At 42.8% G+C, this 14,289-nt stretch overlaps 1 protein-coding gene and 1 pseudogene across 2 annotated transcripts in view; both read right to left on the minus strand.

The window, feature by feature from the left end:
- The window catches only part of KHDRBS1 (KH RNA binding domain containing, signal transduction associated 1), a 49,752-nt gene that overhangs the window by 2,978 nt on the left and 32,485 nt on the right, over positions 1–14,289 (minus strand). Inside the window, exons 9-10 of one of the 2 annotated variants that reach the window (XR_002770799.1) lie at positions 14,030–14,222; positions 11,359–11,418 (exon numbers count right to left, since the gene is read on the minus strand). Coding sequence is in view for 1 of the 2 variants with exons in the window: in XM_003800738.2 (XP_003800786.1) it covers positions 14,125–14,222 (98 nt within the window). In the remaining variant the exon portion in view is untranslated. Of the gene's footprint in view, positions 1–11,358; positions 11,419–12,875; positions 14,223–14,289 lie in introns of those variants that run through there. The other variant, XM_003800738.2, reaches the window with a different exon arrangement.
- LOC111721783 lies at positions 9,062–9,597 on the minus strand (annotated as a pseudogene).

Here is a 14,289-nt window from a genome sequence, read left to right on the forward strand (position 1 = left end):
ACAGAGTCTCACTTTGTTACCTTTGGTAGAGTACCATGGCGTCACAGCTCATAGCAACTTCAAACTCGTGGGCTTAAGTGATTCTCTTGCCTCAGCCTCCCAAGTAACTGGAATTACAGGTGCCCGCCACAACACCCAGCTATTTTTAGAGAAGAGGTGTCACTCTGGCTCAGGCTGGTCTCGAACCTGTGAGCTCAGGCAATCTACCTGCCTTGGCCTCCCAGAGTGCTAGTATTATAGGTATGAGCTCTACCTCGCCCAGCTGAGGTTGAATGTTTAGGGCCTGTTTCCCTTATATACATTGTAAGCACTGTGGAGTCAGGGACCATTTTATCTTGTTCATACACCACTGAATCTCTGGTGACAAGCACATAGTAGGCACAATTTATAATACTCTATGTGTGTATGTATATATATACTTTAAAAAAGAATGGAAGGAGACATTTGTATTGATTTCTGGAGAAAAGCTTATAAAGAATCCTATCAGAACACAATGTATTTCTCTTTCTCACAGGTAAATGCAGAGTTTCTTTGCTACATTCCAACCCCAGAGAGCCTGAGAGATGGGTAGTACCCACCTTGTACCTAAAGCCAGGTGATGTATAGGAGCCATGAAGGCTGCTAGAGTCAGAAGACCCCAGGGAAAGATCAGCCCTGTATCTGAAATGAAATTCTTCTATCTCAAATTCTCACATACACCATGGTGCCTGCAATAGTTGAGATTGGCTACACTGAATGGGCCAACATGGTTTCCAGAGATTGAGAAGGGAACCAATGGAGGCATTTAATCTAATTTCTAGCAAGGTGCCCTATTTAGCTAATTAATCTGGGCTGAGAGACTGGCTGTGCCTCACACTCTGCCTAAAAATATCTCAAATGAGCTGTCTTTTTTCAGGAGTCCCATGACCTCCCCAGATTCACCTTGGACATAACAAGACCTCCTTGAAGCAAGATATTTCCTACCCTAGGCCTAGGTGGGGAAACAAAGGGCTGGCTTGTATTCCTGTCTGAGAACCTGTACCCACCCATTCCCTGCCTGAAATGCAGCCAGAGACAATCACCACAGCATAGGCCAGGAATGAGAAGTATATTCACTGCTGAGAGACTGCCGGTCACATCAGCTGTCGAGTTATGCTAAGAAGCTAAACTTCAGTGGCAGTACTATGAAATTCAAGATCCTTCCTGATAAGAGTCTTCTTTTGGAAAAGAAAGCTACAGATGGGCGGCGCTTATGGCTCAGCGAGTAGGGCGCCGGCCCAATATGCCCAGGGTGGTGAGATCAAACCCGGCCCTGGCCAAACTGCAACAACAACAACAACAACAAAAGCTGCAGTTGATAGGCCACTAAATGAGAAGACCTGCAAGCCAGGGGTTGGAAAATTGATTGTAGAGGCCAGTGAACATTTTGCTTCCAATTTCCCCTCCCCAAAGACTTGAATTTGCTGCTTGAGTGCAGCCTCCTTGGGAGCACAGAGCAGCATGAGGCCCCTACAGGACTGAAGTACAATGCCCACCATAGCCCTTTGCTCCTCAGAGGCCTGGAAGGGCCAGGCCTATTTTTCAGGCCAGGAAACAGAAGAACAGGTAGGTAGGCAATATAGACGTGCACTTCGTCACCTCCCCCAGCAGTTGCTCTCTTAGACAGCTGTTTCCAGCCTGTCTGCTCGATGCTATTAAATATTCATCAGATGCTTGCTAACTTTAAACATGCGACGACTATTAATCTGGAGAACAGGAAGTATCTGTGGGTTGGAGACAGAGGAGGGGAGGGTTCATAAGTATCCAAGTCTTTTAACTTCAGAATCTGGAAACCAAGCCGGGAGTACCAATCCTATACTCCAAAGCCAGGAACTACTTTCACCGTAAGCTGATTTTGTGGCCACTCTAGATATAGAGGAGAGAGAACAGGAGGTGGCTAAGTAGGAACAGAAAGACTTGGGTTTAAATTCAAGTTCTAGGACTGTGCTGTGTCATCCTAATCTCTAGACCAGTGATTTTCTTTTTTTTTCAGTTTTGACTGGGGCTGGGCTTGAACCCGTCACCCCCGGTATATGCGGCTGGCACCCTAGTACTTGAGCCATAGGCACCAATGTAGACGAGTGATTTTCAACTGGTGTCCCATGAGAGGATCTTAGGTGTGCCTTTTTAAAATCATTAATTAATTATTTTTAAAAGAAGTTCGAAGTTCAAAGCACAATAAACATATTCTTTTTTTTTTTTTTGATCAACATAATTTAACTGTGCTATGAAGTTTAACTATAGGTTCAGGTGTGCCGTGAGATAAAAAAAAAGGTTGAAAAACACTGTTCTAGACATTAGTTTCTCACTTTGTGTACCAGGGATAATCGATGCTTCACAGGATTAAGAAAATTAAATGAGATGCTGTATATGATACTCTCAGCACAGAATTAGAACAAAATTAAGAGCTTAAAATGGAGGCAGGGACTTCATCCATTCTGAGGTGAAGCAAAATCTTGCTTATGAGCAAAGTTTTTATCAGTGGAGACTCACAGAGTTTTGGTTTCCAATTAATAGGGTGGGTGAAAGGAATAAGACATGAAGAAATTCTCTTAACGTATGGCAAAGTCTTAACATTCCATCATCAAATAGCCCAAATACCTGCTGGCGCCCATAGCTCAGTTGGTAGGGCGCCAGCCACATAACACTGAGATTGGCCAGTCTGAATCCAGCCCAGCCCTGCTAAAACAACAACTGCAACCAAAAAAATAGCCAGGCATTCTGGTGGCGCTTGTAGTCCCAGCTACTTGGGAGGCTGAGGCAAGAGAATGGCTTAAGCCCAAGAGTCTGAGGTTGCTATGAGCTGTGACACCACAGCACTCTATCCAAGGTGGCAGAGTGAGACTCTGCATCAAAACAACAACAAAAGAATCATAGTCCTAAACGTAAAAATTAAAACTAAAAAACTTGGGAGGTGCCTGTGGCTCAGAGGAGTAGGATGCCGGCCCCATATGCTGGAGGTGGTGGGTTCAAACCCAGCCCCCTGCCAAAAACTACAAAAAAAACCAAAAAACAAAAAACAAAAAACTAAACTAAAAAACTCTTCAAAGGAAACTAGGTGCAAGTCTTCCTGAGCTTCCATAAGACAAGTTTCTTCTATGACACCAAAATCATTATCAATAAAGAGTCACAAACTACACTTTATCAAAATGAACAACTTTTGTGTAAAAAGACAAGCCCCCGAATGGGAAAATATATTTACAAATCATATATCTGGTAAGGGGCTAGCACCCAGAACATATACAGAATTTACCAACTCAGTAATAAAAAGACAAATAATCCAATTTAAAAGTCAATAAACAGCCTGGCATGGTGGCTCACATCTGTAATCCTAGCACTCTGGGAGGCCAAGGTGGGTAGACTGCTTGAGCTCAGGAGTTCAAGACTAGCCTGAACAAGGGCAAGATTCCTTCTCTACTAAAAATACAAAAATTAGCCAGATGTGGTGGCACAAATTTATAATCTCAGCTACTCAGGGCGGCTGAGGCAAGAGGGTCACTTGAGCCCAGGAGTTTGACTCTGCTGTGAGCTATGATGCCATAGCACTCTACCCAGGGCCACAGAGTGAGACTCTATCTCAAAAAAAAAAAAAAAAAAAGGTCAACTAAGTATATAAAGAGACATTTATTCATAGATACAAAACTGGCTATTCAGCACATGAAAAGATGCTCAATGACACTAGTGATTAGAAAAATGCAAATCCAAATCAAAACCACAATGAGATACTACTTCATAACCACCAGGATAGCTATAATAAAAAGTGTAAACTAAGCGTTGGTGAGGATATGGAGAAATTGGAACCCTCATACATTGGTGAGAATGGTACAGGCTCTGTGGAGAATAGTTTGGCAATTCCGCAAAAAATTAAATACAGAGGTTACCATATGACTCAGCAATTTCTCTCCTAGGTATATATCCAAGAAACCAAAAACACAGGCCTACATAAAAACTTGTATGCTGGGCGGCACCTGCGGCTCAAAGGAGTAGGGCACTGGCCCCATATGCCTGAGGTGGCAGGTTCAAACCCAGCCCTGGCCAGAAACTGCAAAAAAACCCCACAAAAAACTCAACAACTTGTATGCCAATGTCCAAAGCAATTATTATTCTTTTTTTTTTTTTTGAGACAGAGTCTTATTACATCGCCCTCAGTAGAGTGCTGTAACATCACAACTCACAGCAACCTCAAACTCCTGGGCTTAAGCAATTCTCTTGCCTCAGCCTCTGAAGTAGCACCCGCTACAATGCCCAGCTATTCTTTGTTGCAGTTGTTGTTGTTTAGCTGGTCTGGGCTGGGTTCAAACCCGCCACCTCCAGTGTATGTAGCTGGTGCCCTAGCCACTGAGCTACAGGCGCTGAGCCCAAAAGGATTTATTCTTGTCAAAAAGCAAAAATATGGCCAGGGGTGGTGGCTCATATCTGTAATCCTAGCACTCTGGAAGGCTGAGGTGGGTGAATTGCCTGAGCCTACAGTTTGAGACCAGCCTGAGCCAGAGCAAGACCCCATCTCTAAAAATAGCTGGGTGTTGTGGTGGGCCCCTGTAATCCCAGCTACTTGGGAGGCTGAGGCAAGAGAATTGCTTAAGTCCATTGAGTTTGAGGTTGCTGTGAGCTATGACACTACAACACTCCACCAAGGGTAACAAAAGGAGACTCCTGGTCTCAAAAAAATAAATAAAAAGAGAAAAAATAAAAATAAAAAATAGCTGGGTGTTGTGGCAGGCACTTGCAGTCTCAGCTACTTGGGAGGTTGAGGCAAAAGAATCGCTTAAGCCCAAGAGTTTGAGGTTGCTGTGAGCTGCGATGTCACAGCGCTCTATTGAGGGCAACAAAGTTAGACTCTGTTAAAAAAAAAAAAAAGCTAGGAACACAAATGTCCATCAATTTGTCATTTTAACGGACAAATAAAATGTGGCAGCACTTCATACACCAGGGGTGGCAGGTTCAACTGCCAAAAAAAAAAAAGGTGGCACATGCATACAATGAAACAGCATTTGACGGTATGAAGGAACAAAATACTGACACACTCTAACATGGATGAACCATGAAAACATTATGCTAAAATGTACTACTTTTTTTTTTTAGAGACAAGAGACTACAGATGCCTGCCACAATGCCTGGCTAGTGAAATGTCTTGAATAGATAAGTCTATAGACACAGAAAGTAGATTAGTAGTTGCCTAGGGCTAGAGGGCATAAGTGGACTGGGGTAAGACAGATAAAGGGCATAGGGCATTGGGTTCTTTTGGGATAAAAGATGTTCTAAAACTGATTGAGGTGATGGCCATAAAGCTCTATAGATCCTAAAACCACTGTATTATATACTTTTAATGGGTGAATGCTATGGTATATGAATTATATCTGAATAAAGCTGTTGCCCCAAAAAAGCCCTTGAAAACTCCAGACTTTTTTGCCACCATGACAGTTAAATCTGCCTACAGAGATAGGATCTCTTATTTTTTTTGTAGAGACAGAGTCTCACTTTATCGCCCTCCCTAGTGCCGTGGCATCACACAGCTCACAGCAACCTCTATAACTCCTGGGCTTAGGCAATTCTCTTGCCTCAGCCTCCCATGTAACTGGGACTGCCACAATGGTGGGCTATTTTTTTTGTTGCAGTTTGGCTGGGGCCAGGTTTGAACCTGCCACCCTTGCTACAGGGGGCCAGCCCCTACCTACTGAGCCGCAGGCACTGCCCAAAGGACAGAATTTCTTAAAAATTCTAACATGTCTTTTATTTTTATCAATGGAAACTAATTACAGGCTGCAAAGGCAGGCTAAGGGACACATTTGCCTTGCAGCAGGTGAATTTTATTGGAACAAATACCGTATTTTAAAAAATCTGAGCAAACATTGAACAATTATACATAAAATCCAACCAAACAAAACCCACTATTTTTTTTTGAGAAGGAGCATCATTCTGTCACCCAGAGATCATAACCTACTTAATGTAGCCTTGAACTCCTGAGCTGCAAGGATCCTCCTACCTCAGCCCCCCAGGTAGTTGGGATTGTAGGCATAACCCACTACACGTGGCTCAAATTTCCAGTTTTTCTTGACAATCAAATCTTGCAAGTCTAACCAAAAAATTACTTTAGAGATGAGAGAAACAGGAATGGAAATAATCTTTTTGTTTTTTTGAGACAGAGTCTCACTATGTTGCCCTCAGTACAGTGCTGTAGCATTCACAGCTCACAGCAACCTCAAACTTTTGGGCTTAATCAATGTTCTCGCCTTAGCCTCCCAAGTAGCTGGGACTACAGGCACCTGCCACAATGCCCAGCTGTTTTTGTTGTTGTTGTAGTTGTCATTGTTGTTTAGCAGGTCTGGGCCAGGTTAGAACCCACCAGCCCTGGTGTATATGGCCAGCACCCTAACCACTGAAAAAGTGCCGAGCCAAAAACAATCTTTAATCATTTGAAAAGCTATTGCTTCAGAGATCCAAAGTAGAACCAGCGTTGTTACTAGCGTGTGGGTCTCATTCAAAATGAGAGGAGTTCTATAACTTAGAAGTATCTCAAATGAAATGGGCTGCATTTATTTATTTTTTATTTTATTATTTTCTTTTTTTGAGACAGAGTCTCAAACTGTCACCCTGAGTAGAGTGCCGTGGCGTCACAGCTCATAGCAACCTCAAACTCTTGGGCTTAAGTGATTCTCTTGCCTCAGCCTCCGAAGTAGCTAGGACTACAGGTGCCCGCCACAATGGAGGTTGCTGTGAGCTGTGATGTCACAGCATTCTACTGAGGGTGACACAGCAAGACTCTGTCTCAAAAACAAAAACAAAACAAAAAACCAAAGAAGGGTTGAGGAGGACCAAATAACTCTTTATTAACTATGCAGGATATTATGCTGCACCTAGTGATATTAGTTATTATCATTAACTTCATGTGATGATAAATGAGGCATGAAGAAAGGTTAAAGGTTTTGTTTTTGTCTGAGGCGAGATGAAGCAGAACTAAGACTGGTACCCAATCTTGCTTGTTTCTAAAGCAGTGGTTTTCAACTTGTGGGTTGCGACCCCTTTGTAACAATGAAAATATATCACAGCATCAGGAAGGTTGAGAACCACTGTTCTTTTTTTAAAGACAAGAATCTCACTTTATCGCCCTCGATAGGGTGCCACGGTGTCACAGCTCACAGCAACCTCCAATTCCTGGGCTTAGGCAATTCTCTTGCTTTAGCCTCCCAAGTAGCTGGGATTACAGGCACCTGCCACAATGCCCAGCTATTTTTTGTTGCAGTTTGGACAAGGCCAGGTTTGAACCCACCACCCTTGGTATATGGGGTCGGTGCCCTACCCACTGAGTCACAGGTGCCACCCGAGAACCACTGTTCTAAAGCTCATAGCACTATAATAAAAGTCCACAAGTAGTTAAGTGCTACAGTTACAGAAAAAATTTGCTCAACAGACTAAGCTACTCAGGATAGGTAGACCACCAGCAGGCCTAGGTATAAGAACAATGGAATCTGCTTTTCTAAGCACATATCACAGTCCAAATGGAGAAAGACATTTCCCCAACTTCTGATAAAGCTAGTTAAATGTTGAGATTAGATTCTCTGCATTCAGAAATGTCCTCCTGTATTTCCTAGCCATTAATGTGACCAGTATCAAACTTAGGGACTGCTGGGTACCCCAAACCATGCTTAGTAGATCTCAGGGGCTCCTGGCTGAGGCAGGTTTGGAAGATGAAGAAATTCCAAGAAGCTAAAGTTCACTGCCAAAGGTTCTATGTGCCTTCAGTTTACCTAGTTAGAGCTTTTCTCCTCAGCGTCATCCTATTGCCAATAACTCAAAGCAGAGGGAAAAATCAGCCAGTTAGTTGCCCGATGGCTTTAAGCCAACAGGAAGTTTCACTGTTGTCACAGTTCCCAACTACACAAACAAGAGAGTTAAATTTAGGCAAAGTGTTCTTAGGAAAAGACCACTAATACTTACTACGGATATAGCACCGAATTGGTTGGCCTTTACATATATGTATTAGGACTCTTTGCTTTGCCAGCTGTGAGCTGTGCCTTACCACTATTTTCCTTTCCCAGATGTGGAAATAAGCGATTTGTTTTAGGTCACTAAGCAAAAGACCAGTTATAGATTCTACTCTAGGTTTGTCAGGCTCCATGTCCTTTCTATAATACCATAACATCACTATGAAAGGTCATCTATGGGCTTGGTGCCTGTGGCTCAAGTGGCTAAGGCTCCAGCCATATACACCTAAGGTGGCGGGTTCGAATCCAGCCCAGGCCTGCCAAACAACAATGACGGCTGCAACCAAAAAATAGCTGGGCATTGTGGCGGGCGCCTGTGGTCCCAGATACTTGGGAGGCTGAGGCAGGAGACTCGCTTAAGCCCAGGAGTTGGAGGTTGCTGTGAGCTGTGATGCTATGGCACTCTACCCAGGGGGACAGTTTGAGGCTCTGTCTCCAAAAAAAAAAAGAAAGAAAGGTCATCTAAGGCGGCACTATCGCTCAGTAGGTAGAGCACTGGCCACATACACTGAGGCTGGAGGGTTCAAACTTGGTCCGGGCTAGCTAAACAACAATGGCAACAAAAAAATATCCAGGCATTGTGGTGGGCACTTGTAGTCCTAACTACCCAGGAGGCTGAGGCAAGAGAATTGCTTAAGCCCCAAAGTTTGAGGTTGCTGTGAGTTGTGATGCCATAGTACTCTACTGAGAGTGACATAATGAGACTGTCTGAAAAAAAGGTCATCTGAGTATGAGAACTACCCTTTCCCTAGATTAAGGGCAGTGCAGTACAGGGTTAAGATGACAGGTTCTCAGGCTTGGCATCTGTAGCACGGTGAGTAGGGCAGCCAACACATACCCAGCCAGGGCCTACTAAACAACTGCAACAACAACAACAACAAAAATAGCTAGGCAATGGTGTTGTGGCAGGCACCTGTAGTCTCAGCTAATTGGGAAGCTGAGGCAAGAGAATCGCTTAAGCCCAAGAGTTTGAGGTTGCTGTGAGCTGTGACACCAGGGCATTCTACTGAGGGCGACATACTAAGACTCTTTAAAAAAAAAAAAAAAGAATTTGGACTTGATTATTAGCGATTAGCCATACTAATTACGTGACCCTGGGAAGTTACTTAACCTCATTAAGTCCTGATTACTTCTTCCATAAAATAGACATTACTGGACAGTTGTTCTTTGGCTTCCAGTATCTCTTTCCTTTTTTCCAAGTGTTATAAGTTTATTGAAGGCACAAGGGGTACAAGAAAACCCTGGGTGTCCGGGATGAGGCCTGGCATCTGCCTGAACAATGGCCTCGCAGGTGGCAGGGGACAGAGTCTCCACAACCTGGGTTTACTTCAAAGTGTGACTCTGAGCTCCACCCCACCCAAAGCCTTTGGGATCGAACATGCAGGAGTAGCAAGGGTGGTTGCAATAGGGCTTGCCTTCATGCTCAGAATGACCCCTCAGAGGTCAACGTCTTTCCACATTTCTCACTTAAGGCAGGGTCAGTGCCAGCTCTTGCCCAGAGAGGTCACCTACTCAGCAAACTACACCTCCTTGTGGCACTTAGGACACTTGGGCATGGCAGCACGGGGTCCAGAGCAGGCGTCTGTGATAGGGCAGGAACTGGCAGTTAGCACGAGACTTTTTTTTTTTTGAGACAGAGCCTCAAGCTCTGGGTAGAGTGCCATGGCATTACAGCTCACAGCAACCTCCAACTGCTGGGCTCAAGCGAGTCTCCTGCCTCAGCCTCCCAAGTAGCTGGGACCACAGGCGCCTGCCACAACACCTGGCTATTTTTTGGTTGCAGCTGTCATTATTGTTTGACGGGCCCTGGCTGGATTCGAACCCGCCACCTTAGGTGTATGTGGCTAGTGCCTTAGCCACTTGACCCACAGGTGCCGAGCTGAGACTTTTTTTTTTTTTTTGAGACAGAGTCTCACTTTATCATCCCTGGTAGAGTGCCGTGGTGTCACAGCTCACAGCAACCTTCAACTCCTGGGCTTAGGCAGTTCTCTTGCCTCAGCCTCGTGAGTAACCGTGAGTACAGGCACCTGCCACAACACTTGGCTATTTTTTGTTGCAGTTTGGCCAGGGCTGGGTTCGAACACACCACCCTTGGTATATGGGACCAGCGTGCCCTACCCTCTGAACCACAGGTGCTGCCCCCCTTTCCCTTTCCTACTAACACCCCAACTTCCTTTTGAGGAATTAGTTTCTTACTAAATACTGATAAAGTAAAGGCATAAAATTCAAGCTAATCATCAATTCTCTCCCTAGAATTTGAACCTTGAGGGAGGAAAAAAAGTTTACCTATTCTTCCCTGCCCCCCCAACCAGGTCTCAAGCTGTTGCCCTGGGTAGAGTGCCATGACATCACAGCTCACAGCAACCTCAAAACTCTTGGGCTTAAGTGAGATTCTCTTGCCTCAGCCTCCCAAATAGCTGGGACTACAGGTGCCCACTACAACGCCAATGCCTGGATATTCTTTTGTTGTTGTTGCAGTCATTATTGTCATTTTAGGTGGCCCGAGCCAGGTTTGAACCCACCAGCCTCAGTGAATGTGGCCGACGCCCTACCCATTGAACTACTGGTGCTGCCTGGAGTTTACCTATTCTAGTAGCAGTGCCAAGCACTATTATTGGCAGCTAGTTCTTGCTTCAAGATCATTCCTGTATCTACCACTGCTATCCCAGTTTTCTGTAGCTACTATGGTTCCCATGCCAGGTTTTCTAGCTTTTGTACTAAATCTCTGAGCCCTTAATATGTTTCTAATAAAGTCCATCATTTTATTTACATCGGCCACTTTGCTGCTTATAACCAATCAACACCAAATCAAACACTACCTCATCAGGTTACCAACAGGATAAGTAGAGTGGGATTCAATAGGTAAGTTGACATAATCTGGTCGATCAACCATTAGAAGTAAATTCAGGCTTGGCGCCTGTGGCTCAAGCGGCTAAGGCGCCAGTCACATACACCTAAGGTGGTGGGTTCGAATCCCCAGCCCAGGCCCGCCAAACAACAATGATGGCTGAAACCAAAAAATGGGCAGGTGTTGTGGTGGGCGCCTGTAGTCCCAGCTACTTGGGAGGCTGAGGCAGGAGACTCGCTTGAGCCCAGGAGTTGGAGGTTGCTGTGAGCATGATGCCATGGCACTCTACCCTGGGGGATAGCTTGAGGCTCCGTCTCGGGGGAAAAAAAAAAAAGTAAATTCAATAAGGATTGTAAACCATCATATAAATACAAGACATGTAAAAGATGGTACAGCTGACTGTAGGAAAAAGTAGCCCACTGACCACTTTCCAGGTTACCTCCTGGCAAAACTGTTCTACAGTCATGATGAAAGGCCCACAGTCCTTAACAGAAAGCTACCTTAACATACCTGACATGGGTCTTCAATACCCATTCTATTCCAGGAAATGCCTCAGGAGTTTTCTAGTACCTGAAAATGGAGAAATAAAAGATCAGTCTTTAGAAGAGGAAGTTTTGAAGACATACAAAATAAAAGATAAAGAGATCCTGCATGCAGTTTATACATTACAGGAGAGAGACATGCAACTTTCAAGAAATTTTAAGTAACATTTCATTGTGAATATCAATATGGGGACCTACAGGGACTCATCCTTATACATTTTAAAATAGCTGAGCAAAAAGCTTTACTTTAGGGTGCAGCAGGTCTAATCTACAGTCATTGAAATTTTACAATGTGTCATTTAAGATTCAGACTTTGTGCCCAGGTTACATTACAGTTCACTTGTGATGGGCAGGATTATTAAGAGTTATGGCTAATTTATGCGGCAGCATATGTTTTTTTCTTTTTACAGCTATTTTTATTAAACAAGTTTTGCAAAGTTTTAACATTAAAATTAACAGCTAAAGAACTGTTTATGCAAGTTGCTGTCACAGTTTATGTAAAAGAGAAATATGTGCTATTAAAATCAGACATTTAGGTTACCTTTGGTTTTTTGCGATGCATGTTAGCTTTACACATCCTGATTCTCTTGCGATAATTTTCCTTTAAAAAGGGGGGTATAGAGTGATCTCTTTTCATCAAAACAAGACATAATGCCCTGAAAGCTGACTTCAAACCATGGTTGAAAATTCAGTTATTTACACTTTATCACAATCTACAAATAACATTTTTTTTGTTGGTGTGTTTTAAAAAGAAAAAAAAAATGTCCATCATGCACTGCTGCAGGCAGCTTGGCACTTCATACAAGAGGATTTTTCACCCCCGAGCAGTTTAGGTAGCTCTCTTAGGGAAGGTACGAGAACCCTGAGAATTAACATGGAGTAGAAATGGGGCCAATTCCATCATTTCCTCATTTCCTTTCTTAGTCTCTTAGGAGGGAATTCAGAGCCAGCCTATCATGCCAGATCCTGCCCCAGCCGAGTTTTTAGCAGCATTCCTGGGTTTGGAAAGGAAACCCTTACGAGCACCCAAGATTTGCTCAATTGTCATATTTAAGACAAGTGCTATCCCTTTTTAAGTTTGCAGAAATTATTTCATGTCACCCTTTAGGGCCATCTATGAGCCCTAAGAAAGGTACAAACTAGGACAGCTGGCACTTTAAATACCGAGACCTATGTACGGAAACCAATCCAAGTTTCAACTCAATTGGGTTTTTCTCTCCAGAAATTAGAACTTTGGATAGGATTTGGATACAAGTGCTGTCAATAACTTCCAGGGGGTGAAAAAGCTTTGGTTATTTTTAAAACTAAAACTTAACAACTTCATAAACTTTTTTTTGGTAAACTTAAAATAAAATCCCCCCCACCACTTTTAAGAATGTCTCCAATTTTTAACAAGCCCATTAACTTTAGAGTTAATTTAAGTTTATTTGAAAGAGAAAACTATTTTATTGTCCACCCAAAAAAATGACAATTCATCACATTTACTTTGATTAAAAAAGGACTAAACTTTATTGACAAACTGCTGCAGACATTTTGACATAAGTTTAAGCTACCTATTTAGGCAGACTTAACACATGTAGCATTTAATTTCCGAGAACAAAATGGGAGGACGGTACAAATCCAATTAGGACTTTAACTTATGTACAAAGTGGATTTTGATTCCTTTTTCATTCAGCTGCAGTGTCCCTTTTTATATCATGCTAGTGTTGAGACATACTTGACTGACTAACTTGGGAATAGTTCAATATACAGGTGTCAACTTAAGAAAATCATCAGCTTTTGGCCTCAGTGTCCAAGTGAGCTTTTTGTGGAGTGCAGAATCTCAGATGGACAAAATACTTGTCTTCTTAAATACTGAAATTTTAACTGTTAGTAGTATGACTGAAAGACTGTGGCTAAAAAGCTCTGTATCAAAATCAATGCAGGTGGCCATCCCCGTGCCCCCAGTCAACCTTTTCAAAACCTATTCCCCCTCCCCCTAAGTATCTCTCAACACTGTATGTCTGGGGCTAGATTTCAAAACCCACGTAATGAAAAAGTCAGTTTTACAAGCCTAATTTTGTTGCTTTTTTTTAAAATATCAATTAACGTTAAAAAATTGCATCGACTATTTAATTCATGAGGATCTTTCGTATTAAAATTTAGCCTTAAGATTCAACCGCCATGTGTTTTTAAAGGAAACATTTCTTTTTAGAGACGTCTGAGCTCACTTTTACATGGTGGTGCCTACTGCCGTTAACATTTGTGATTTTAAATCTTAAACAGCCCTGAATTTTGAAATGTAGCCTAGTTTGGGATTCTGCAACTACAACTTTACGGGATGCCTCAAATCAAAACTAAGAGAAAGTTAACAAGTCTTTACTTCAGAACCTTTAAGCAAGCAATGTCATTTTTGAAACTAACAGGTTTGTGGATTTTTTTTTTTTTTACTCAACTTTTTATTATAAAAGGTACACTTCTGTTTATATTTAAACAACAAAGGAAAAAAGCATCTACACACTTAAAAAATTAATTCGATATTCCTAAATCTATTTGAACTCATTTTAAAATACTACATACAGAAGCCAGAATGCAGAGTTAAGAATGGAATAAGGTGGGGAGAAGAAGGGGATCACGAAGAAAAACACTTAGACAATTACTTGTCTGTTGTGGGTAAAGCAACAGGAATCCTGGGAGATACAAGAAATCAGTAACAACTTTGCTCATAACTGATATTTTCCCCTCATGTTTGTTTTTAATAACGTCCATATGGGTGCTCTCTGTATGCTCCCTTCACTGGCCTAGCTGGAGGGGCCTTCAGCGATGGCCTTGTCCCATTCCAGTCGTCCTGGCCTGTGGGAAAAGACAGTTAGATCACATGGTAAAAAATCACCAAAACCACTACTTCTCCCCCCCCCCC

This window comes from Otolemur garnettii, unplaced genomic scaffold (assembly GCF_000181295.1).
Source record: "Otolemur garnettii isolate 467f Iridium unplaced genomic scaffold, OtoGar3 scaffold00184, whole genome shotgun sequence".
Taxonomy (NCBI): Eukaryota; Metazoa; Chordata; class Mammalia; order Primates; family Galagidae; genus Otolemur; species Otolemur garnettii.